A 22,204-nucleotide genomic window follows, 5' to 3' on the forward strand; every position below is an offset into this window, starting at 1 on the left:
AAACCTCTGGGGTTCAAGGGCAGAGGAGGGATAACCGAGATGGGAGAGTTCGAAAGAGGAGGGCCTTGTAGGCCTTGCTGGAACGGACCGTGCCGGGATGCCTGGATGACTTTCCCAGCTCTGTCCTTGACTTGCTGGGCTGCCCACACTAAGCACCCCAGACCCAGGGCCTCTGTGTCCCCATCTGTGAAATGGAGCGGCTCAGATGGGCTGGCTGACATTCCACCAGGATGCTGGAGTTGTCGGCCAGCGTCATGGAACCAGAGGAAGGGCCGGGCTGAGGCTACATCTTTGTGCTGAGCGGCTGCCCCACTCTGCTTGCGTGTCCCTCCCAAAGACATGCCCTCTAGTGCCCCCCTTGCTCTTGGGGACTTGATGATTGGGGAGAAAGGGCTGGAGAAGGACACACCAGCATTTACCTTCCTTTCATTTTTGGTCAAGCCACTCACAGGAAAAAGAAAGACAATTGTTCAGCAGGACAGCGTCAGGGGTAAGTTCCTCGGGGTCTCCACATGAGATTGTGCACTGTTGCATGTCAGCTAAGACCGATGACACTAGACCCAGGTAGACCTTTGACCTGCTGCGTGGCCTTGGGCAAGTCACTTGACCTCTCTGAGTTTCCCCTTCCTCTTCTGGAAAGAGGAGCTAATAAGAATAGGGCCTCATGGGGTGTTTTGAAGATGATATTGTGTGCAAGTGGTTAGACAACACCCAGCACCCAGGCCTCAAAATTCATTGTTGTTAGTGGGTGGGGGACAGGAGGCAGCAGCACTGCGTGGGGCGGGAGGAGGCATTTGGCCAGAAAAGGTTAAACTCAAGCCAGCTGCTCCCAGCCCCGTGATAAGGGCAGAGCAAACGCAGTCCAGGTCCCCGGGCCCTTCACAAGCAAATTTATGAGGTGGCAGGAAATTGATCGTTTTGAGTAAAGGTCTGGGGCTCCCCGGGCTGCGCAGGAAGCATTCTGAGTCAGCGGCAAGAAGGGGCTGAGTGAGGGCTCAGGCGGAGGACAGAGCGGGAGCCAGCGAGGAAGAGGCAGGCGGGAGCCGGGCCATAGGAGGGGCGGATGCGGGGAAGGGGGCAGCGAGCCCGCGGGACAGCGCTGGCCTAGGAGGAGGAGGGAAAACAGGCCGGGATCTGGGGGAGAGGCAGCAGGACGCGGGAAGGGGACCCCGACAGAGGGAGGGAAGAGAGAGAGCGGGCGGGGCGGGAAGAGGGAGGAAAGTCCGTGTGTCTGGGCGCCTGTACCTGTGTGTGTGTGTGTGTGTGTGTGTGTGTGTGTGCGCGCGCCTGCTCTGGCGGCAGGCGGTGGGTAGGTGAGTAGGGCAGGGTCCGTGTGTCTGGGCGTCTGTACCTGTGTGTGTGTGTGTGTGTGTGTGTGTGTGTGTCTGTGTGTGTGTGTGTCTGTGTGTCTGTGTGCCTGCTCTGGCGGCAGGCGGTGGGTAGGTGAGTAGGGCAGGGCAGTGCGGGCGCGTGGGCACGACCCAAGACCGCGCACCGCCGAGCAGCCTGAATCCCGGCCCGGGCGACCCCCGCGCGGCGCGCCGGCCCCGAGCGGGTTAAGAGGCCGCCCCCGCCCGCCGGCTCCTCCCCGCCAGGGCAGTGCCCGGCTCCGCCGACGCCCAGGAGGACCTGGCGGCCGGACCGGCGCCGCGCCCCGTCGATGCGCCGGGCGCCCCCCGAGCAGCTCCCGCGCCGCCCGGGGAGGCCCCGCGGGCGCCGTCTGGGTGCCAGGAGCCCCCGCGCCGGCCCGGACCAGGCTGCCCAGATGCGGGCGCCACTCTGCCTGCTGCTGCTGGTGGCCCATGCCGTGGACATGCTCGCCCTGAATAGAAGGAAGAAGCAAGGTATGAGGGGCGGCCCGGGCAGGGTGGCCAGGGCAGGCGCAGTGGGGCAGGTGCGGAGGGAGGAAAGGCCCTGGGGGCATATGCCAGGCGCCGGCCGCGCCGGACACTGGCTCTTCCAGATACGGTGGCAGTTCCACTTTGCTGATGGTCAGACTGAGACCCCAGGGCACCCAGTGAGACATTGAGCGAAGTGAACCGAGGAGGCTCTCCAAGGAGGGAAGGGGCTGACAGGCAGGGCTCTCTTACTGCTCACCAGTCCATCACCTCGCCCCTCCATTCTAGCAGGAGGTGGGAGGGTGGCTCCAGCTCAGACAAGAAGCCTGGGCTACAGCCCTGGAGAGCGTGGAACTAGCACCAAAGGTGGTGGCTTAGAAGCCATCCCAGCATCCCCGCTGGGAAGTGACATGAAGAGCGCTGGAGTCCAGATGCCCAAGTACCTGCCCATCACCACCCCTGACTCATGATCTGACCTCTGAGAAGAAATGATCCCCAGGGCGCTGGGCCTGCAAGTTCGAGCCACTTTGGGGCAGACCTTGAAAAGTGCTTCAGTTTTTCCATCCTGACCTCCTAGGGTCACTGGGAAGATTATAAATGTGGCTGGCACACAAAGTCCGGAGTCCCTGGGACCTCACCCTGGGGTCCTGTGCCGCAGCCCCTCTCTGTGAGTCAGCGTCCTCAGGAGGCGGCTTTTTGGCCCTCTGGGTTTCTAGATAGAATCAGCAGTTGAATGCCTGTCACTAGGCCAAGGATTTTCCACACACGATCTTGGGGAATCCCCCCCTACACACACCCTCCTAACAGAGGGGTCAGCCCAGTTTTACAGAGTCAGCACACTGAGGCTCAGAGGGGTTAAGTACCTTTGCTAGGTATAACCTGCTCTCTTTCCAGGCATTAGGGCCGAGACAGGCTACAGGGGGGAGAGAATGAGAGGGGATGGCTTACTCTTGGGGGGCTTCTAGTCCATTGGAATGAAAAATCCCTGCATGGGCAAAAGCACTCCTGGGGGTGAATCAGGAAGCAGAGAGAGGCTTATGGGAGAAATGGGAGGTGGGATTGGATGGGGGTGAACTCTGGCCCCAGAACTCCAACCCCTGGTGACTGGACAGAGGGACCAAGGGAGTTGAGCAGCGAATGGGGCTCTGGTGAGCTGGGGGAGTTTGGGACCCCGTGGGAACGCTCCCCTGAGAATGGCCTTAGAGTAGTGGTTAAGAGCTTGGCTCTGGAGCCAGCCTGCCTTGATTCAGATTCAGCTTTCCCAGTTACCAGCTGAGCAACCTTGGGTTAGTCACTTTGCCTCTCCAAGCCTCGGTTTACCCATCTGAGGGTCCTTTAAAAGATCTCTAAGGGTCCTTCTCATCTCTACAAAGACAAAAATAAAAAATATAGAAATTTCTCCTCATTGATTCATCCTTAAAATGGGAATAGTAATTTTAAGTACTCAACTTGTGGGGAGGCTGCAGTTAGGACTAAATGAATTACTGTGTGTTAACTGCTTAGCAGAGCATCAGCTCCCTAGTGAGCTCTTGTAAGTATTAATCATTCTTATTTCCTGTCTTCTATATCCTTGGCTGCTTATGTGGGGTGGGGTGGGGGGGTTCTCATGCCCCCTTTTGTGGATGAGGCATCAGAGGTTCAGAGAGAGGGACTGACTTTTCCAAGGTTGCACAGCGAGTGAGTAGCAAAGCAGGCCTCAAACCCTCATCCAAATAATATGACTCTGAGAGGTGTCTCCTTAGCTTTGTTGGTCTTCTCCTCTCAGGCCTCAGTTTCCCCATCTGAAGAGAACTAGTTTAGATCTTTAAGATTCTTCTCAGTTCTAAAGAGACCACAAAAAAGAAAAGATTAAAGAAAGACAAGGACAAATTTGAATCCCTCCGTTGTCTCCAGCTCATCTCTGCTCCTAGGAGCTCAGCGGGGAGGGAGGTGGAGTGGCTGCTCTTTATGCTGCCCCAGTTTTGTAAAGAGCTCTCAGAGACCTTCTCACACTCACTGGACTCCTAGCCCTGGGACACACACATACCCAGCATCTTCTGAGAGAGGCTGTGGTTCTACTGATCTGTTGGGTGCCGTACCTGGAGCCAGGGGACCCCAGCCTTAGATTTCTGTCCCATTCCCAACCCACTCATGCTGTGTGACCTTTGATGAGTGAGTCCCTCCTTCCCTGCCACCAACAGCCTCAGTTTCCCTTTTGGCATTGGGGTGGGGGAATTAGACTAACCCTTTCTGTAGGATGTACTGCAAGGTGCTTATAGGAGTCCTGGCCACATAAGTTTGGAAAGTGCTGGGTTAAGCAGATTTCTTTAGCAGCACTCATCAGAGCCTTTATTGGACTGTGTACATCATGAAGCGGTGGGAATAGACTGAATTTTCCCAAACTTACTACACTATAGAGACCATGTTTCATGAGGCTCTTGAAAATTCTGCTTGGAAGATTCTGCACAGCTTTGACTCTCTGGTCTAACTTTGGCAGAAGATTGTATTCTGGATGCACCTGAGTATTGGCAGGGCTTCATTCATTCATTCATTCACTTGTTCATTCAACAAGTGTTATAGGGAGGCCTCTGTGCCAGGCTTTGTGTTGGGAACATAGGGCCTGCTCTTTTCCGGTCCTTGGCCTCACTCTCCACCCTCTTCTATGAGGGCAGAAGGAATGACCTGCTGGTCACTGGCCTAAGCTGTCACCCTCAGGCCTGACCCCCACAGACCCATGCTTCCTCAGGCTCCAGTGTCACTCTTTTTTTGATGAACCCAATTTTTCTAAGACAAGAAAGAACGAAAGAAAAGGCTTAACAAAGGTTCTTGGACCTCAACTGTCTCTTACAAAACAACATCTTGATTAATTAAGTGTAATGAATCAGAGCCAGATGGGGATGTTTCTCCTGGAACACACTTGGGGGATCCTGGGGGAGGAAAGCTGGGCAGGGCGAGGGGGCTCTGGTCTGCCCCCACCACGCTGGGATCTGGCGGCTCGCTAGGCAATGGGAAGCCAGACTGTGACTGACTTCCCCAAACCTCCAAGGCCCGTCGGGGAGGGGGCTCGATGGCGGCAAGAGTCCCCCACTTTCTCCTGGCAGTTTTATTTATTTATTTATTTATTTTTAAAGATTTATTTTATGTATTTCTCTCCCCTCCCCGACTCCGTCGTCTGCTCTCAGTGTCTATTCGCTGTGTGTTCTTCTGTGTCCACTTGCATTGTTGGCAGCACCGGGAATCTGTGTCTTTTTGTTGCATCATCTTGCAGCGTCAGTTCTCCATGTGTGTGGCGCTGCTCCTGGGCATGCTGCACTTTTCTCGCATGGGGAGGCTCAATGTGGGGCACACTCCATGCATATGGGGCTCCCCTACACAGGGGACGCCGCTGCGTGGCATAGCGCTCCCTGTGCGCGGCAGCACTGCACGTGTGCCAGCAAATCACATGGGCCAGGAGGCCCTGGGTTTGAACCCTGGACCTCCCATGTGGTAGGCGGATGCTCTATCAGTTGAGCCATGTCTGCTTCCCTCTCCTGGCACTTTTAGATCCTTCTAGACCTGAGGCAGCAAGGCCAGAGGGAGGAACTGGAATTCAGGTAGCTCCGTGTTCAAATTCAGAGTCGCCTCCTGCCTTAGATGCCTTAGATGTGTGACCTTGGGCAGGCTGCCTGCCTTCTCCCAGCTGTGGTTTCCACATCCATGAAAGGGGAACAATTGTACTTAACATTTCTGGGTGGTTTGAGGGCAGGTGCCCAAAGGCACATAGTAGGTACCTCATAGACTCATCCCTGCTCCCTTCCTCTTTCTTGGAGTGGGAAACTCCCTGGATTTGTGGGGGGTTTCACCTCGGAAAAATCTCACCTCTACCTCTTTCTTGCTGTGTGTCCTCAGGCTAACCTCTTTCCCTCTCTGAGCCTCTTTTTCTTTACTTGTAACATAAGGGCAGCAGCACCCACTTCAGAGGCCTGACATGTGGAATGAGTATAATTCTTTGTAAACTGCAAAGCTCTGTGTGGTGAGCAAGGCAGGCAGTACCCCTCAAGTAGAGAAGCTGAGATCCAGACAAGGCCAGTGACTGAGGCAGTGCAGAGAGGGCCGAGGTCTCCAGGCCGGGGCCGTGGTGGGCACAGAGCAAGGCGTGTCTCCCTAAACCCTGGTGTCCAGGTGAAACTAGGTGAAGATGTGAGACAGGGCCAGTTCCGAAAGGGGGAAATGAGTCCCTAAAGGGCAGGGCGAGGGCGATAGCTGGACGTGGGGGGCTGAAGGGACAGTGTGGCATCTTGGTACAGTCTCCCTTGGCAAGTCGTTCTGCCCGTTTCCTGTTAAGATGGAGGCTGGTGGAGAAATGGAAAGCAGGCACCGGGAGCTCTGCACAGGGGCTGTGAATCCTCCCTGGGGGGCTGCGTCACCCGTTTTCCAGACGAGGGGCCCGGGAACTCTCGGTGGGTGGGGCAGGATGCAGACCCAGAGTTTCGGAGCCTCCGGGGCCCATGCTCCTCAGAACCTGGACACAGAAATGAATCCTGCCGGCCGATGGCTGAGGGCTGCAAGGCGGAAGCATCGGCCAGGAGCCTCATCAGAGGGGTATGAAAAGGATTTCGACAGGCAGAGGGCGTCAGGCTGGGAGTTAGAGACTCTGCAGGAAGTGGGAAGGGTCTGGAAAGGCACAGGGTTGAGGGGCCGCGTGGCGGGGAAGTGGAGGTCCGATTGCCGCAGGGTCAGAGCCCGGCCGTGGAGCGCTTGGACTCTTGCCTGTCACCAGCGACGTGAAGAGATGCGTGTTGAGCCCCTCCTCCGGGCCGGGCCCTGAGCTGGGTGGTCTCCTGGAGGGTCCGGAAAGGTCCGTCAGTAAGAACAGCATGCACAGACCCCGCTGCTCCTCGCCACGACCTGGAGGGCCACGCTGAAGGTGGTCCATCTCCACTGAGGGTCTGACACTCGAAGAAGGGACACCTCTTGGCCAAGTGTCACGTGGATAAGATGGCCTTATTCACTGTGCCGTCCTGCCTCTCTTGTCCGTCTTTCAGTCCACTGCGTATTCATCCAAGCTTCCATCCAGGAGAAGGAACTGGAGCGCAAATGAATTCAAAGTTTTCCAAACCCAGGTTTGCAGCCCATTTGTGGGTCAGGGACATCAGTTTCCTAAGTGCAGCCAGCATTTTTGAATGGAATGGAAGAGAACGGAAAGGAACAGGGTAGACTGGGATAAACTAGAATGGGGTTGGCAAACATTTTCTGTAAAGGGCCAGATATTAAATATTTTAGGTGTTGTGCGGGCACATATGGTCTCGATTGCATATCCTTCTTTGTTTTTGTTTTTACGATCCTTTAAAAATATCAAAACCATTCTTACCTCATAGGTCATACAAAAACAGGCTGTGAGTCAGATTTGGATTAAGAAAAGAAAATATCAAAGGGAGTTGCAAGGGTTAAGGTTACTTTTTTTTTTTTTAATGTGAATCGGTTCCATTGTCACATGAGCGTGTGTGAGTGTGCAGATGTGGGTGTGAGTGTGTGGGAGGGTCTGATTGTGGCTCAGTGTGTTTACTGGGTGATGATATGAAAACGTGTATTTTACCACTGTTGAGAAGTGTGGCGGCCACTGCATCAGGGGAGCTGCTCTTTTGCGCTCCATCCTTTCCAGGCACCATGTAAAGTCATCCTCACAGCACCTGCAGGAAGTGGGCTCTGCAGCGACACTTTACAGACAAGGGGACTGAGTCCCAGTGGGTAACGAGGCAGGTAGGCAGTGGAGCGGGGACGTGAACCTCCCGAGCACCCACCCCTACACCGAAGGGCCTCGGTTCAGTTAGCGGCAACTCCTCCAGACACGTTTTGCAGGTCCTTAGTTCAGATCTTGTTTCCAGTCGCCCTCAAGCTGGCAGCTGCATCCTTCTTCAAGGTGTGGATTTTAGCCCCTGGGAGGTGGAAGGACCCATCAGGGGCCCTAAATCTCCTCCCGTCACAGACCCCTCCCCGCAGCAGCCAGCAAGTGCCAGGCACAGTCTCTTCCAGGGTGATCCCCACCCAGCCCTGCCTGGTGGGTTTGGTTGCCTCCCCACCCTTTACAGAAGAAGAAAGCTGGTTCAGAGAGGCGAACTGGCTTGTCCAAGGCCACACAGCAAATATGTGAGTATTGTGGGTCTGCCTGATTCTGGACCCCGCAGGAGCAAATGCTGCCTTCTGTGGACTTCCCCAGAAAACCCATCTAATGCTGCGTTAACCTCTCTCCCATTTGTACAGCACTTTAAAATTGGCCGACCATTTCAACTTTCATTTTCTCTCTGGAGTTGTGGAGAAGGGTTAGAGAATCACGAAGTGTGTGGTCTGAAAGGGCCAATTGAGACCTTTTGAGACCATTGCTTTGGAAAGTGGGGGAGCATCTTGCCCAAAGTCACCCAGCTGGGGGCGGGGGTTTGGGGGGTGGTGTGAGGGTGCAGGAAAGGCCAGGCGGAGAGAGGAAGACATCCTGTCCCAGAGCCGGCCGGACCTCAGTTTCCCCTGTTGTAACTTGCGAGTGCTCCATCTGCTTTACCTTTCTCCCAAGGCTTAACAAAGGTCAAACTAGAGGATGGAATCAAAAGGGCTTTCCCAGACAGAAGGCTGTCTGCAGAGGTTTGCTAATAATCAGAAGCCGGTTCGGGGCCAGGGACCTCTGGAGTTGCCTGGGCAGTGGAGAGCTGGTCCCACGGGCCCATGGCTTAGCCTTGTGATTCCATGAGAGGGACCTGGCTGAGACCTGGGGCCAGACACTGAGCCACCGCAGCCTTGAGGCCGGCCCTTCCCACAGCGCCTCGGGCCGTGGGCACCGTCAGGACCCGAGAGCCCGGGGCAGTGTGGGCGTGCGGGAGCGAGGGTCTCTCTGCAGACCCAGCCCAACGAGCCCAGGGGCCTGTTTGCTTAGGGTTGGCTTGTCTGGGGCCTTTCGAACACCTTTATTTTTATTTTTTTTTAATTATGGCAAGGGAGGTAAAGTTGGTCGCACCCTGCGTCAAGCTATCCCTAACCTGGGCCTTCCTAACCTGTCATCATTTTTAGGGATATATTCAATACATAATCCCCTGTTAATACATGGTGCGAGCACATCTGCTTGTTTTCTATCTAGCTACACACAGATATGTTCCTGAAATGAATGTATTTTTCTTTAGAAATACTTAACTTCCACTGGCATCAAAGGTTTGAGAAAATCTCACTTTGATGTTAAGAGTTGAACATTTGCTCTATACCAAATGTTAGCTGTATTATTTTATTTTATTTACCATCAGGCACTGTCCTAAGTACTTTATACATATTAACGAATTAAATTCTTGTGGTACTTATTAGCTGATGAAACAGTGGGTACTGTTGTTATCCCCATTTTACAGATGAGAAAACTGTGGCACAGAGAGTTTGAAGAATCTGCCCAAAAACCTTTCAGCCAGGCAGAAATCCTTGCTGGCCTCAAAGTGTAGTTGCTGCTCGGCCTTATTAAATCCTCACAGAGCCCTGTGAGGGGGCTTTCATTAGCCACATTTTACTGAGGAGGAGACTGAGTTAAGAGAGAGAAGCATTAATTGAAGCCTTTGAAATTGCCGTTTTGTAGGTCAAAACAGGCAAACATTTGCAGTGTCGTATAGTTCAATCTGGTAGCTTAGCAAAGAGAGCCTTGCAAAGCCAGGATTTAAACCCAGGCTATTGATTCCAAAGTTGGGGTATACAACTTCCAGGCCCGGCTCTCTCCCAGCTCACCCACGTGAGGAGATTTGAGAATCGCCTTGCCCAGGGCACACAGCCAGGATGGGGCGAGGTTGGGACGGGCCCCAGTCTCCGCAGGCCAGAGCCTCCTTTCTTAGCCCTGCGCAGAACCAGCCCACCCTTGGGACTGATTCCTCAGATCTCCTGGGGAGTGGCCGGTTCCCATCTCCCCGTGCTGGACCTGCACCGCCTGCCACGGAATGAATTCTCCCAGTTAAGGCGGGTGATTCAGAGTCCCTGGTCTGTGACCCGGAGGCGGCTCCGATGCACTGTTGTGGGGAGGGGGTTTACTGTTTCACCAGCTCAAGAGAAAGGTCCCCTAGCCTGGGGACCCAGAGCACCTGGGGAAACCGCTCCCTTTCACCAGAAGCCTCCACTTTCCCTGGAGCCTCCCTGTGGTTCCCACGTCCACCAGGGCAGACCCACGCAGAGAAGGAAGGTCGCGCCAGCCCTGCCAGAGCCCGCGCTCGTGCTGGCAAGTGGGCACGCTGTCTCCGTCCAGCAAGTCCCAGACGGGCAGCGGAAGGCCGGGGGCCAGCATGCAGGCTTGGCGGGGCCTGGCCTGGGGGTCGCGTCCCGCTCCGCCGCTCACCCGCCAAGTGACCTTGGGTGAGTCATCTCTCCCTTCTGTGCCTCGGCTTACTCCTCTGTGAAATGGGGCATGAAGCACGGGACAATTGCCTGGCACATAGAAAGTGCTCAGTCAGCAACGTTGAGAGTGCTCGGTGCCGAGCAGGGAGTTTGGGAGTTGGTCGGTGACGGGGCCTGGGCCTGGCTCCCAGCTCCACTGCTTACATGGTCTTTCAGTCAGATGGGAGCAATAAGAGCATCTTTGTCACAAATGAATGATCTGTAGGTCGTATATGAAATATGACTTGTCTTATGAAGATCCAAGAAAAATATGCTTGTAATCTGCCTGGCAGATAGTAGGTGCTCAATAAATGGTGATAATCTTTGTGAGTGATGAGGGCTTGGCTCTTTCCAGCACTGAAAACATTAAAGCCTGATGTCAGAGATGGCTCTGCCTCTGACTGAGAGTCCTCAGCCAGCCTAGGGCATCTGGGGGAGCTCAAATTCAGAGGAAAGGGTACTCCCGGTGCTGTGTGATTATGGCACAGTAGCCCACCCTCTCTGAGCTTTTCTTGAGTCCTCTTTAAAAGTGGACCTCAGAGCATGATGGTGAGGATCGAAGGGTGTAACATGTTTGTGTGGTGCTGGCGCAATATAAATGTATAAATGATGGGTTGGCTATTTGTGGGTGAGGCCATGGTGGGGCCTGATGTCGTGCCCTCTGCCCACAGCAGGCTGGAGAAACTCGGCTGGACGCTGCCTTTTGGGCATGCTTTTCCCTTCCTCCTCCCCTCTTACCCTCTTCGGACGAGCAGTTGTGCCACCAGGCCCCTTATCTCATGACATGTTATCAGCATCAGGCATGAAAGACTTATTTTTTTATTTTCATCATTTATTTCTAATTTTTAATGTTTATGTAACTAAGATTTTTATTTTAAAGTTTTTATTTTTATCAATTTTAATTTAACTTTTATTTTGTTTTAATTTACTTTTACATTATATCATACTTTAAAGTTTTTATTTTTAAATTTTTATTCATTTAATTTTGTTTTTAAGACCATCTTATTTTAAAATGTTAGTTTTAGTTTTTATATAATACTTATTCATCACATTTTCAAACGTGATTTTTACTTTTTAAAAAGGTTTTAGATTATGTTTTGTTTTTATTTTGTCCACTTTTCTCCTGGGTCTCCTGACTTTTTCTTGTCAGTTTGCAGGCTACCTTGTATTACCTCCTCATGAATCCCGTTTTGCTTCTCGACGTTAAAAATACCGTTTTCGGTCTGGCACCCATGCTCACTCGGTGGCGTCCTTGGACGGCTGGGCGTCCTTGCGGCTGTAAACGGGCCCCACGGCTTCCCCCGGGCCCGCCTCCTGGGCCAGGCTGTGGGTCTGGGGAGGAGCCCTCCCCGCCCGGCGTTGGGCCCTGGGCCTCGCCCCCTGCCCTCCACCCTCCCTCCCTTCCCGTCGACGGCCGATGCGGGAACCCTGGGCCCCCAGAGCTCCCGCACCCGCGGGCGCTGCACAGGGCGCTCCTCATCACCCTGGCCCGAGCGCCTGGCCGGCGGCTCTGAGGGGGCGGCAGGCCCAGCAGCAGGGGCTTGACGGGCGACTCAGCGGCGCGGCCGGGGACTGGAGGCCCTGCAGCCCTGGGGGCGGTCGGCTTGCGGGGCCCACTGGTCGCCGCTGGCCGAGGCTGCCTTAGCGGTATCACTTCAGTTTATTCTCTTGTGCCCCTGACCACACCACCCCCAAACAAAAAAAAAAGAAAAAAGAAAAAAAAGAAAAAGAAGGAAGAGAGAAGGAAAGGAAGGGGAGGGAACGGGGGGCCGTACAAGCCCAGGTCCCCTCTGCCCACCAGTGAAAATCCAGAGGAAACAACAGGTCAAGAAGGCACGACTCAAACCAATGACAGGGACACGTGGAAGCATACGGGGCATTTCTGGAGGAGGCCAGGGTCGGGGTGGGGGTGGACACATCCGTGGAATCCTAGGATTCAGTCTCTTTAGAGATGAGGACAGGTAGCTGAGGTCAGCCGAGCACCTGGTGTGCTACGCCCTGGGCTTGGCAATACCTTTTCTTCCCTTTTTTTCCTCTCAATGTCCTTTTCTGTTTTCCATTTTTTAATTATCTTTTTTAAAAAAAGATACATAGATCACACAAAATGTTACATTAAAAAAATTAAGAGGTTCCCATATACCCCACTCCCCACACCCCCCAGTCCTTCCGCATTGACAACTTCTTTCTTTAGTGTGGTACCTTTTCATTTTAATCCTCCTTGTAGCCCATGAGCAAGGCTTGACCGCCCTCCTTGCGTGCCTCCGCCAGCCTCTCACCACCACTGTGCCAGCCAGCCTCATCCAGGCCACCTCTGCTCACCAGAGCAGAGTCCAGCAGGTATAGCTGGCCTGGCCTCCCCTGGGGGAACCTGCTGGCCGGACATGAGACACCCTCCTGAGACCGGGGCCCCGGCCGCTGCCCTCTGGCCAGTGCCTCAATGTGTGCCTCCAAACAAGCGCCTGGCCCCGCTAGCCTCGGGGCCACTATGTGTAAAGCCATAGCTCTTCTTCCATGCTACAGATTTTAAACTTTAACAGAAACTGCTCAGAACCACTTCTCAAAAAGAAGTGTAGGGCGCTGTCAGCATTTTACAGTTTGCCTGCCTGATAGGTCACAAGTAATATTTCATTCTTGTTGTAATCTTCTTTTTGAAATTTATTAGTGAGGCAGAACCACTTTTCATGCGGTTATTGGCCCATTTGTCTTTCTTCCTTGAATTGCTTGTTATATCTTTGCCCATTCACCCACCCTGGGTTGTTTTTCTTAGTGATTTGTAGGAGCTCTTTGCATATTAAGGATGGTGATCCTTGGCCTGCTTTATGTGTAACTAGTTTAATGAATAGACTGAACACAGGAGGTCACAAACAGGATATGTACGTTCCCCCACCCCCCTACCTGTTGTATCTCCAAGCCTAATTTGTAATAACTTTGGGCAGATCTCAGAACTTTCTGGTAACTCTCAGGTTTTAAAAAGCACAGCCCAGTTCTAAATTTTGAAAATACATCTGGTTCAAAGAGTTTTCCTTGTCCACTGCTGACGTGGCTCCTGACCCCATCAATCTTGCCTGGGGGAGACAGGTGCTGTTCCCTCCTTCTGGGCTCACTTCTCCCCCTGCGTGTTGGGGAGCAGGAGAGAGGGTGGCCGTGGCCCTCCCTGCCCGTCCTCGGGCCTCTACCCATCCCCTCTGGGGGTGGCAGGTGCTGCGCGGGGAGGGGGGGAGGGGCGTGGGCTTGGCCTCTTCCGACAGCCTCCAGCTCTCTCTCTGCCCCAAGGGGTCCCCCGCGGCCTCTTCCCTGGTCAGCTCCTTTCAGTGGGAAATCTACTGTTTGACTCACACTCACCCGCTTCCTTCAACATCCACTTGTCTATCAGGCCATTGGCCAAATGGTGACAGTGCAAGCTGCCCCCACTGCCCCTTCCCTGTCTTCATCTCTCACCGATTCTCCCCCCTCCCCGTAGGCACCCAGCAGATCGGCCAGTGTGTGTCCAGCCAGGGCAGGAAGCGCCCATTTCCCTGGCCTTCGATGCCTTCCAAATTCCCTGGGAGTGGTTGCCTTGCCGCCCTGGGCTTGCAGGGGTGGGGGTGGCCTGCCCCGGCCTAGCCACTGCTGGTCGAGCCCCTGAGTGCTCCTCAATGTGGGCTGACACGGGCCGGGAAGTGGTAGTGGGCTCGCAGGCTGGCAAAGACGGTCCTCTCGGTAGGTCCCGGAGCAGGTGACTGGCCCCAGTTGTCAGGTGACGTGGCAGCAATCCTCAGAACAGGGCCGGGGCGGCGGGGCTGGCTCAGGAGGCTTCGTGCACTCCCTGAGTCACGGATTTTGATACAGCTGGATAAGCTCCATTCATTCACTCAACGAAAACTTCCAGAGCACGGAGTGTACAGGAAGGGGCTGAGCATGCTGGTGGGGGGCATTGGTGAACAAGACACTCTTCCCGGGGATGACATTTCCAATCTAGTGTTGTTTTGTGTGTCTTTCAAAAATGTTTTCTATATTGTGTCCCTTGTCTTTTCACTTTGTTTAAAAAATCAAAATAAAGCAAATGAGAGGTTTGAGTCTGCTTTTCTCTCATCTGTCTGCCCCTAGAAAAGGACTCGGCACAAAATAGTTTTTCAAGAAATATCTATGTGGAGTTTTTCTTTTTGGAGTAATGAAATTGTTCTGAAATTTTTGTGATGATGAATGCACAACATTGGGATTATACTAAAAGCCATCGATTATACATTTTGGATAGATTGTATGGTATGTGAATATATCTCGAATAAAGCTGCTTTTTCAAAAAAAATAAAAGAAGTGTCTGCTGAATGGGTGGATGGATGGATATTAGATGGTTCGAAACACTGAGTCTGACCTTCCCTCTGACGGATGGGCTCAGAGGAGGGGGGGAGGGCGCGCCGAGCTGCGGCGAGTCTGCACGCAGGGCTCCCTCCTTTGTGCTAGGACTTGAGGGGTGGGGGGCGCCGTGGGAAGGGGAAGGACCCAGAAGAGGGTCCCTGAAGGTGCTCATCCCCATGGCCAGTGTAGCTGGAGGCCCAACCTGGCTGCCCCACCTGAGGGAGCCAAGGCCCCCCAACTCTGTTGACCCTTGGAACCTCTGGGGTCCCCCGGGCGCTGGCTGAGGGGGCTGGGGCCGTCCCGGGAACACGCACGGAGTCTGTGCTGAGGGCCGGGCTTAGGCCTGCCCCGGCGGCCCTGCCCTTGGACCCCGCGCCCTCCGTGCTGCTCACTGGCGCCAGAGAGCAGACCCACGAGTTTTGTCAGGGCTAGATGCTGATCACACACCCAGAAGCTTCCTGGGGGCTTAATTATATGAGATGAGGAGGTGTTTAGGCTGGCCCTTTCCTGGGGTCTAGGTTCCCCCCAAAACTTGAATAAGATAATAACTGCCAGTTGCTAAGGCTGCCTGGCTTTAACGCCCAGCTTGACACTCAGCAGCTGTGTGAATCTGGACAACTCACTCACCTTCTCTGTGCCTTGGCTTCTTGCCTGTAAGAGGAGGATAATGATACCCACCTCACGGGGTGGCTGGAGCAGGCTGGCCCAAGTGCCTCTGGCTGTCTCGTTACTGTGCACCTGCTATCTGCCAAACCCTGCTCTGAGCGGGTCACACACACCAACTTTCTCAACCATCACCATAGAAGACAATTATTATCCCCATTTTACAGATGGGGAAACCGAGGCCCACAGGGGTCGGGTTGGGGTCTGGGCCCAGACCATGCTCTTAGCTGCCTGGCCATTAGCACTGAGTTCCTATGTCCCTGGGACCCCGGGACTGGGAGGGTCCTTAGCGGTTATCCAAGCCCTCAAGGGCTGCCTTGGGGCGTGGGAAAAGGAAGCAAAAGGACTGGGTGCGGGATTCAATTCCCACCCAGGTCTCAGCCCAATGTCCTAAGTCCTAGCCCCGAGCTCTGTGAACTCCAGGATTTAAGCAGGAGGAAGGAGAGGGGTTGTTCCGTCGCAGAGCAAGCTACCATGCTTGCTTTCTTAGGACTTTCTTGGGACTCGCCGGCTTCCCAGTTCCCCTTTGGAAGCGTCTCCCCGCCTTCCCGGAGGCCTGGCCCGCACACCCTCCCCAGGGCTCCTGGGGGCCTCCTGGGTGTGGACCAGCGGGCATCGCCCCCTCCTGGCCGTGGCAGGGAGCCTCCACACGGCCGGAGGGTGTCCTGCCAGGGACCTGACTACTGCGAACTTCCTCCCACCGGGCCAGAGCAGAAGTGTTCACAGGCTCACAGAGAGCACGGGAGGCACCCACAACCTTGAAGAGCCCTGAGGAATCGTAACCTTTCCAGGGGTGGGAGAGGGAATCAGCGCCAACATTTCCTGTCCCCTGGGATTGCCAGACACTTGATAGCAGTTTCCTGTGGCACTTTACAGCAACCAAGGTAGGCTCAGAGAAGCAAGAGCCCTGCCCGGGGTCACACAGCTTGTGGGGGTGGAGCCAGAACTGGAGCCCACCCTCCAGCTCTGAAGAGCCATTCAATGAGTACTCATTGACACCTACTGTATACCGGGGCTTACTCAGCCAGGCACTGGGCTGCAACCATGAGAAAGCCAGAAACAGTCCCTGCCTCCGGGAGATTCCGTTCGTGTGCCCGTGAGCGAGCACAGGCGTGCGTCCTGGGGCTGGGGTGGAGACATGCCCGACGCTGCTGCTTTGAGCTGAACATCACACCATCTTCAAAATAACGCGTAGGTACTGTTATTTCAGAAGGAGAAACTTAGGCATAGAGAAGTCCAGCAACTTGTTCAAGGTCACACACAGAGCAAACCTATCCCTATCACACAAAAAGAAAAGGAATTGTCTTCTCAATATTTTCAAATAAATGGCAACTGCACGTACCTGGCCATTTCGTGGCAGTTTTACATATGGGACAAGTGCAAGAAAATTTCACATACCTGACAAGATTATGACAGTCTCACACTCAGGACACCTTTGTGATAATTCTGTGCTCACAGGTAGCAGGGCACTGAGCTCTGGGGGAGGGGTCTGGGGAAGCCATCTGGAGGGCAGAGCTGCCTCCTCTGGGTCCCAGTCTCAGCTGCCTTGCCTGCTCCTGCCCCACGATTGTCCAATAACTGGCTTGTTTTTAAAATATGATTTTTTCTGGGAGACGGACTTGGCCCAGTGGTTAGGGCATCTGTCTACCACATGGGAGGTCTGCGGTTCAAACCCCAGGCCTCCTTGACTTGTGTGCAGCTGGCCCATGTGCAGTGCTGTTGCGCACAAGGAGTGAGTGCCCTGCCATGCAGGGGTGTCCCTGCATAGGGGAGCCCCACGTGCAAGGAGTGCACCCCGGAAGGAGAGCTGCCCAGCGTGAAAGAAAGTGCAGCCTGCCCAGGAATGGCACTGCACACACAGAGAGCTGACACAACAAAAAGAAACACAGATCCCGTGCTGCTGAGAACAACAGAAGTGGACAAAGAAACAGGACGCAGCAAATAGACACAGAGAACAGACAACCGGGGTAGGGAGGTGGGGAGGGGAGAGAAATAAACAAATAAATCTTAAAAAAATATATATGATTTTCTGAAGGTTGCTTGTGGCTGCTCTGGGCTGCTCAGCATCCCCCTAGCCTCCCCCCAGGAACACAAATGTGTCTTCTCTTCATGAGTGTCTAGTAGAGGGTAGAACGCACCTGGTGAGTCTAGGGTGGGTAACTTAGGGATGGGGAAGCAGAGATTTGGCTTGATGGGGGAAGGAAGCCCAGGCACAAGCAGCCTGCTCTGGACTGTCCACCCCCAGCCCCTCCCCTGATGAGGACCAAGCAGGGGCAGTGCAGGGCAGGGGCAGCATGAGGCGGGGGCAGCATAGGGCAGGGGCAGCGTGGGGCAGGGGCAGCGTGGGGCAGGGGCAGCCTGGAGCAGGGCAGCATGGGCAGGGGCAGCGAGGGGCAGGGGCAGCGAGGGGCAGGGGCAGTGCAGGGCAGGGGCAGAGTGAGCCTTCTCCCTGCTTCAGCTCCAGGGCGTGAGCATCCCTTGACATGGGTGTCATCTGCAGCACACACATTCCACTGCCCAGGGGTCCACACCTGCTCAGGCATATACAAACCCAGCCCCTCCACATTCCTGCCAGGCTCAGCCTGGCAGGGGACAGTCCCCAACTTGGGAACTTGGAAAACTGCCCCTCCTGTGAGTGGCAAGAGAGTCAGATTGCCCTCTTCAAATGTTACTCCACCCTCCTCTCTCGGGCCATCAGTGCAAGGTTGTAAATAAAGTACAGTAGAAAGAGTTTGGGGATTGTGACAGCCATGGGTTGAAGTCTAGCTCCATCGCTTACAGCGAGTTGGTCTTTGGGCCCTAGTTTCCTCAACTGTAAAATGAAGATTAATAACAGCAGTGACTACTTTTTCAAATAAGATGGCAAAAATCTCTTGAAAATATAAGCCTTGCCTAATAAAAGAAAACAGGCCAATATGCCAACTCCCCAATCTTAATGCTTGCTCTTATGAAACTTATTCCCCTAATAATGGAACTAATCCTAATTAAAATTAATGCCTAAGAGTTACCTCCTTGTTACTCAAATGTGGCCTCCCTCTAAGCCAAACTTTGCAAAGTAAGTCACTACCTTCCCCCTGATATGGGACATGACTCCTGGGGATGAGCCTCTCTGGCACCAAGGGATTATTACCAAGGTTAATCAGCCATGAATTTGGAAAAAGACCTTGAACAAAAAGAAGAAATATTATATAAAACAGAATTTTTATGGCTAAGAGATTTCAAAGTGAATCAGGAGGTCATTCTGGAGATTACATTTATGCAGGTCTCAGGCAGATTTCACTAACTGCCACAGTAAACACAGTCTCAAACAAGAGTATTCCTGAGGGCCCTAGGGACATCTGGACATCAGAGGCAAGCCACATGGCCTCATGCATTCAATACCCTATCAGCAGGCCCTGTCTGGGAAGAGACGAAAATCTATTTCCCCAATATAACATAGTTATACTCATTTACAATTTCCCTGATCAAGATTCTTCTACTCTTTATGTTTGAACCTATAATTTTCAGTGTACCTGTTAAATATAATTCTCAGAGACTTAAATCTCTGAATTGTTCACATGCCAATTGAACCCTGAAACCCAGCAGAGTTGTGGCCAACTCCTACTCTCCAGTTCTTCAGGCCTGCCCTGGACAACCAGCATGATGATGATGGACCAGCCCCATGCCCAAACCGGGGCAATTCCTTTCCTCTGCCCCGTGATGTCTAAGTCCCCTCTCAGCCTGAAGCAGTCAGAATGAACATAATCCCAAATTCCCCAAGATTGAGGAAGGAACGAACATAAGGGGGGAGTGAACCATGGACCAAGACAGATGGACTATCGCCATTATTACCTCGTGTTAACGGTGTGAAATAACAGCAACTTCCTTGCTTCTTAAAGTATGGTCTGGAGACCAGCACCATCCGCACCCCTGGGAAGATTGTTAAAAAGAAAAAAAAAAAGTTGAGTCTCGGGACTTGCCCCAGACCTTCTGCAGTAGATTCTACATTTTAGCAAGACCCCTGCGTGCTTTGTGTGCACATGATAGTTCGTAAGACCTGGCTGGCCTCATGGAGCAGTTTCTGAAGATCACGTGCTTAACACATCACCCAGCCCACCAGAAGTGTTAAACAGCCTGTCCTGAGGGTGGCAGTACCTCTATTTTCAATAAACAGCCTCAGGTGATTCTGATGTGGATTTAAATCTGAGGATCACTACTGATTGTGTGTGTTGGCTTGAGACTTGTATGTTGACCCTAGAAAATTATGTTCTTAAATTGAACCTATTGTGACCCCTTGACTAGGTTAGATCCAACAAGGGCCATTTGATTAGATTGCGCCAGCAGGTGTAGCCCAGGATGGTTTCAGTCCTCTCACTGGAGTCCTTTATAGATGGAGGAATAAGAGCCTCAGGCAGAGGGAAAAAGCTGCAGTGACAGGGCGAAGCTTCCAGAAGCTGAAGCTAATGAACCCAGGAGAGAGAAAAGCCACAGATGGCATAGATGGAAGCAGAAGTAGCAACAAGGCCTCGAGGAGAGGGAGAGGAGCCGCCGCCGCCGTGACGCCCTGCCACGTGCCTGCTTGCCCACAGCGAGCTCAGGGACAAGGCGAGCTGGAGACGGCAGAGCCTGGCAGAGCCCCCAGTGTGCCTTGCCACATGGCAGAAGTCCAGCACTGCCAGCAGCCAGCCTTTGGGGAGAGAGCTTTGCCTGATGCCTTGATTTGGATGTTTTTCCCAGCCTCAGAACTGTAAGCTTTTAACCAAATAAATTCCCATTGTAAAAGCCAACACATTTCTGGTATACTAAACATTGCAAACGAAAACATTGTGAAATCAACAGATGTGAGTTTGAACCCAACTCTACCACCAGAACAAACGTTTTTACTGCTGTGTGCCTCAGTTTCTCCACCTATGAAATGGGCCTCTTGTTATGAGAATTCAGAGATGGTGCATGGAGTGGGGGGGTGGGGGGTGACCTTGGCACGCACTGAGGACTTGGCAAGGCCCGAGCGCGGGGCCTGCTCTCTGGCAGCCCACAGCCCTCCTGTGGGGGAGTTAAAGGAAGCACGCCGGCCACGCTGGGCCTGGAGGGTAGACTGTCAAGGGCTGGGCTCACACTGCCTGGGTTGGAACATCCACCCTACCTGCTGCTAACTGATCTCAGGCAAGCAGTGTCACCACCCTGAACCTCAGTTTTCTTCTCTCTGAAATGGGTATAATAATAGCACTTAAATTCATTTTTCAGTATCTCTATGTGGACTGGTAAGCAGCTATTTGAAAAAATGAGGCATGTGTACAGGGTTTTCTTTGGGGTGATAAAAATGTTTGGGAACTTGGCATAGGTGGTGGTTGCAATGTAGTGAATGTACCAAATACCTCTGAATTGTATACTTTAAAATGGCTCATTTTGTGTTGTGTGAATTTCACTTCAATACAAACATATTTCAGATGAATTGCTATATTAAAAAAATGAACAAGGCACCATTTTGCAAATTCACCAGGAAAATTTGTTGACGTATTAAGTGAGCAAAGCAAGGTGATGACTAGTCTGTGTGATATGCTGTCACTTGTGTCCCCAGAAGGGGGGAAGGACATATACCCACCTACGTATTTGCTTTTAGGTGCTAGAAATATCATAAGAAATGCAGGCAGCCATGGAGGCGGAGCGAAGTGGTCAGACTGTGAGCATGTTTCAAAGGTGGAACCGACTGGATTTGCAATGGGCTGGATGCAGGATGTGAGGGAAAGAGCAGACGAGGACACCTCCCAGGTTTTAGGCTGGGAGTAGAGTAGCCATTGACTAGGAAGGACAGGAAGCAGGATTGGAGGGCAAAGGACTCAAAGTTTCAATTCTGAATATGGGCTTACTATTATTGTTGTTGTTGTTGTTGTATTTGGAGGTCTTCTTCACTGACTCCTTCGGTGTCAGGTCCTGGAAGCGTAGCAGGGATTTGCTATCTGCCGAGAGTGGCCCGAGCTCCCCCAGGCCCCACCAACTCCCATGACGCCTTGTACCTGCCTCCTACACCCTTCCTCCTCCTACACAAACTGGTCCTGCTTCTGGCCCCAGCTCCTGACACCACATCTACCTCTCCAGAATACCGTGCCTGGAGACCCCACTCTCTGAGGCCAGCCCCCCGGGGCCGCTCCCCTGGCTCTGGGCTTCCCAGAGCAGACCTGGTCAGCTTTCTCTGCACGTGTGTGAGTGCGTGCAATAAGACTGCGTGCAACAAGACTGCGGCCTCCGTGAGAACAGTTTTTGAGAACATTTATTAATCCATCATTCACTTAAGAACTATTTACTGAGCTGTACAATGTGCAAGGCCAGTGGGACTTAAAGGGGGACGAGCCGCCCGGCGCCCCGGGCCTCGAGGGGCCCCTTCCGGAGGCCTTGCAGGAATGGCCCCTGAATCCAGTAACGAAACATCCCTTGCCGGCTGCCGGGAGCTGCGCCGAGCACTCAGCATGAACGAGCCCGGGCCACACTCACAAGGGCCCGAAGGGGGCTGCTACACCTCCTCCCACTTTACAGATGATCCTGAGGCTCGGCGGATCCCCACCTGCCCGAGATCACACAGACAGGGCGTCGTGGTCTGCGACCCCAGAGCAAGATCACCTCAACATTCTGCTGGATGGGAGGCCCCCAAGGCGCTGCCTGGGAGCTGGGGGCCCAGGGCCTAGAGACTTCTAGACCCACACCCGGGCAGTGTCCAAGTCTCATCTCCAGGCCCACTGCTTCTGGGGATGGTAGCATCTGTCCCCCAGGCAGGAATGGGCCCGGGCTCCCCTGAGCCACTCCCACCCGCGGCCAAGCGGGCAGACGGGCGCCCAGATGTTGTTTATTTCCCTTGGTTAGAGGCGACATGCGTCTCCACTGCCAGGCAGGGATCGGAGGATGCGCTGCCCAGCGCTCTCTGCCTGCACCACACACGCGCGCTCTGTGCAGTTCCGGATCCTTCTCAAGGACAGAGCAGGGCCCGGAGCAGGGCTGAGCCTCCTCGGGCTGCACTGCCTTGAGGCTGGGGGTTGCGGCGGTCTCTCTCTCCTTCC

At 53.6% G+C, this 22,204-nt stretch overlaps 1 protein-coding gene across 1 annotated transcript in view; it reads left to right on the forward strand.

The window, feature by feature from the left end:
* Positions 1–1,723: 1,723 nt before the first annotated feature.
* The window catches only part of RSPO4 (R-spondin 4), a 39,992-nt gene continuing 19,511 nt past the window's right edge, over positions 1,724–22,204 (forward strand). Inside the window, exon 1 of the mRNA XM_058287401.1 lies at positions 1,724–1,844. Within this exon, the coding sequence (XP_058143384.1) occupies positions 1,766–1,844 (79 nt within the window). The 5' untranslated portion in view covers positions 1,724–1,765. The remainder of the gene's footprint in view (positions 1,845–22,204) is intronic.

This window comes from Dasypus novemcinctus, chromosome 24 (genome assembly GCF_030445035.2).
Source record: "Dasypus novemcinctus isolate mDasNov1 chromosome 24, mDasNov1.1.hap2, whole genome shotgun sequence".
Classification (NCBI taxonomy): domain Eukaryota; kingdom Metazoa; phylum Chordata; class Mammalia; order Cingulata; family Dasypodidae; genus Dasypus; species Dasypus novemcinctus.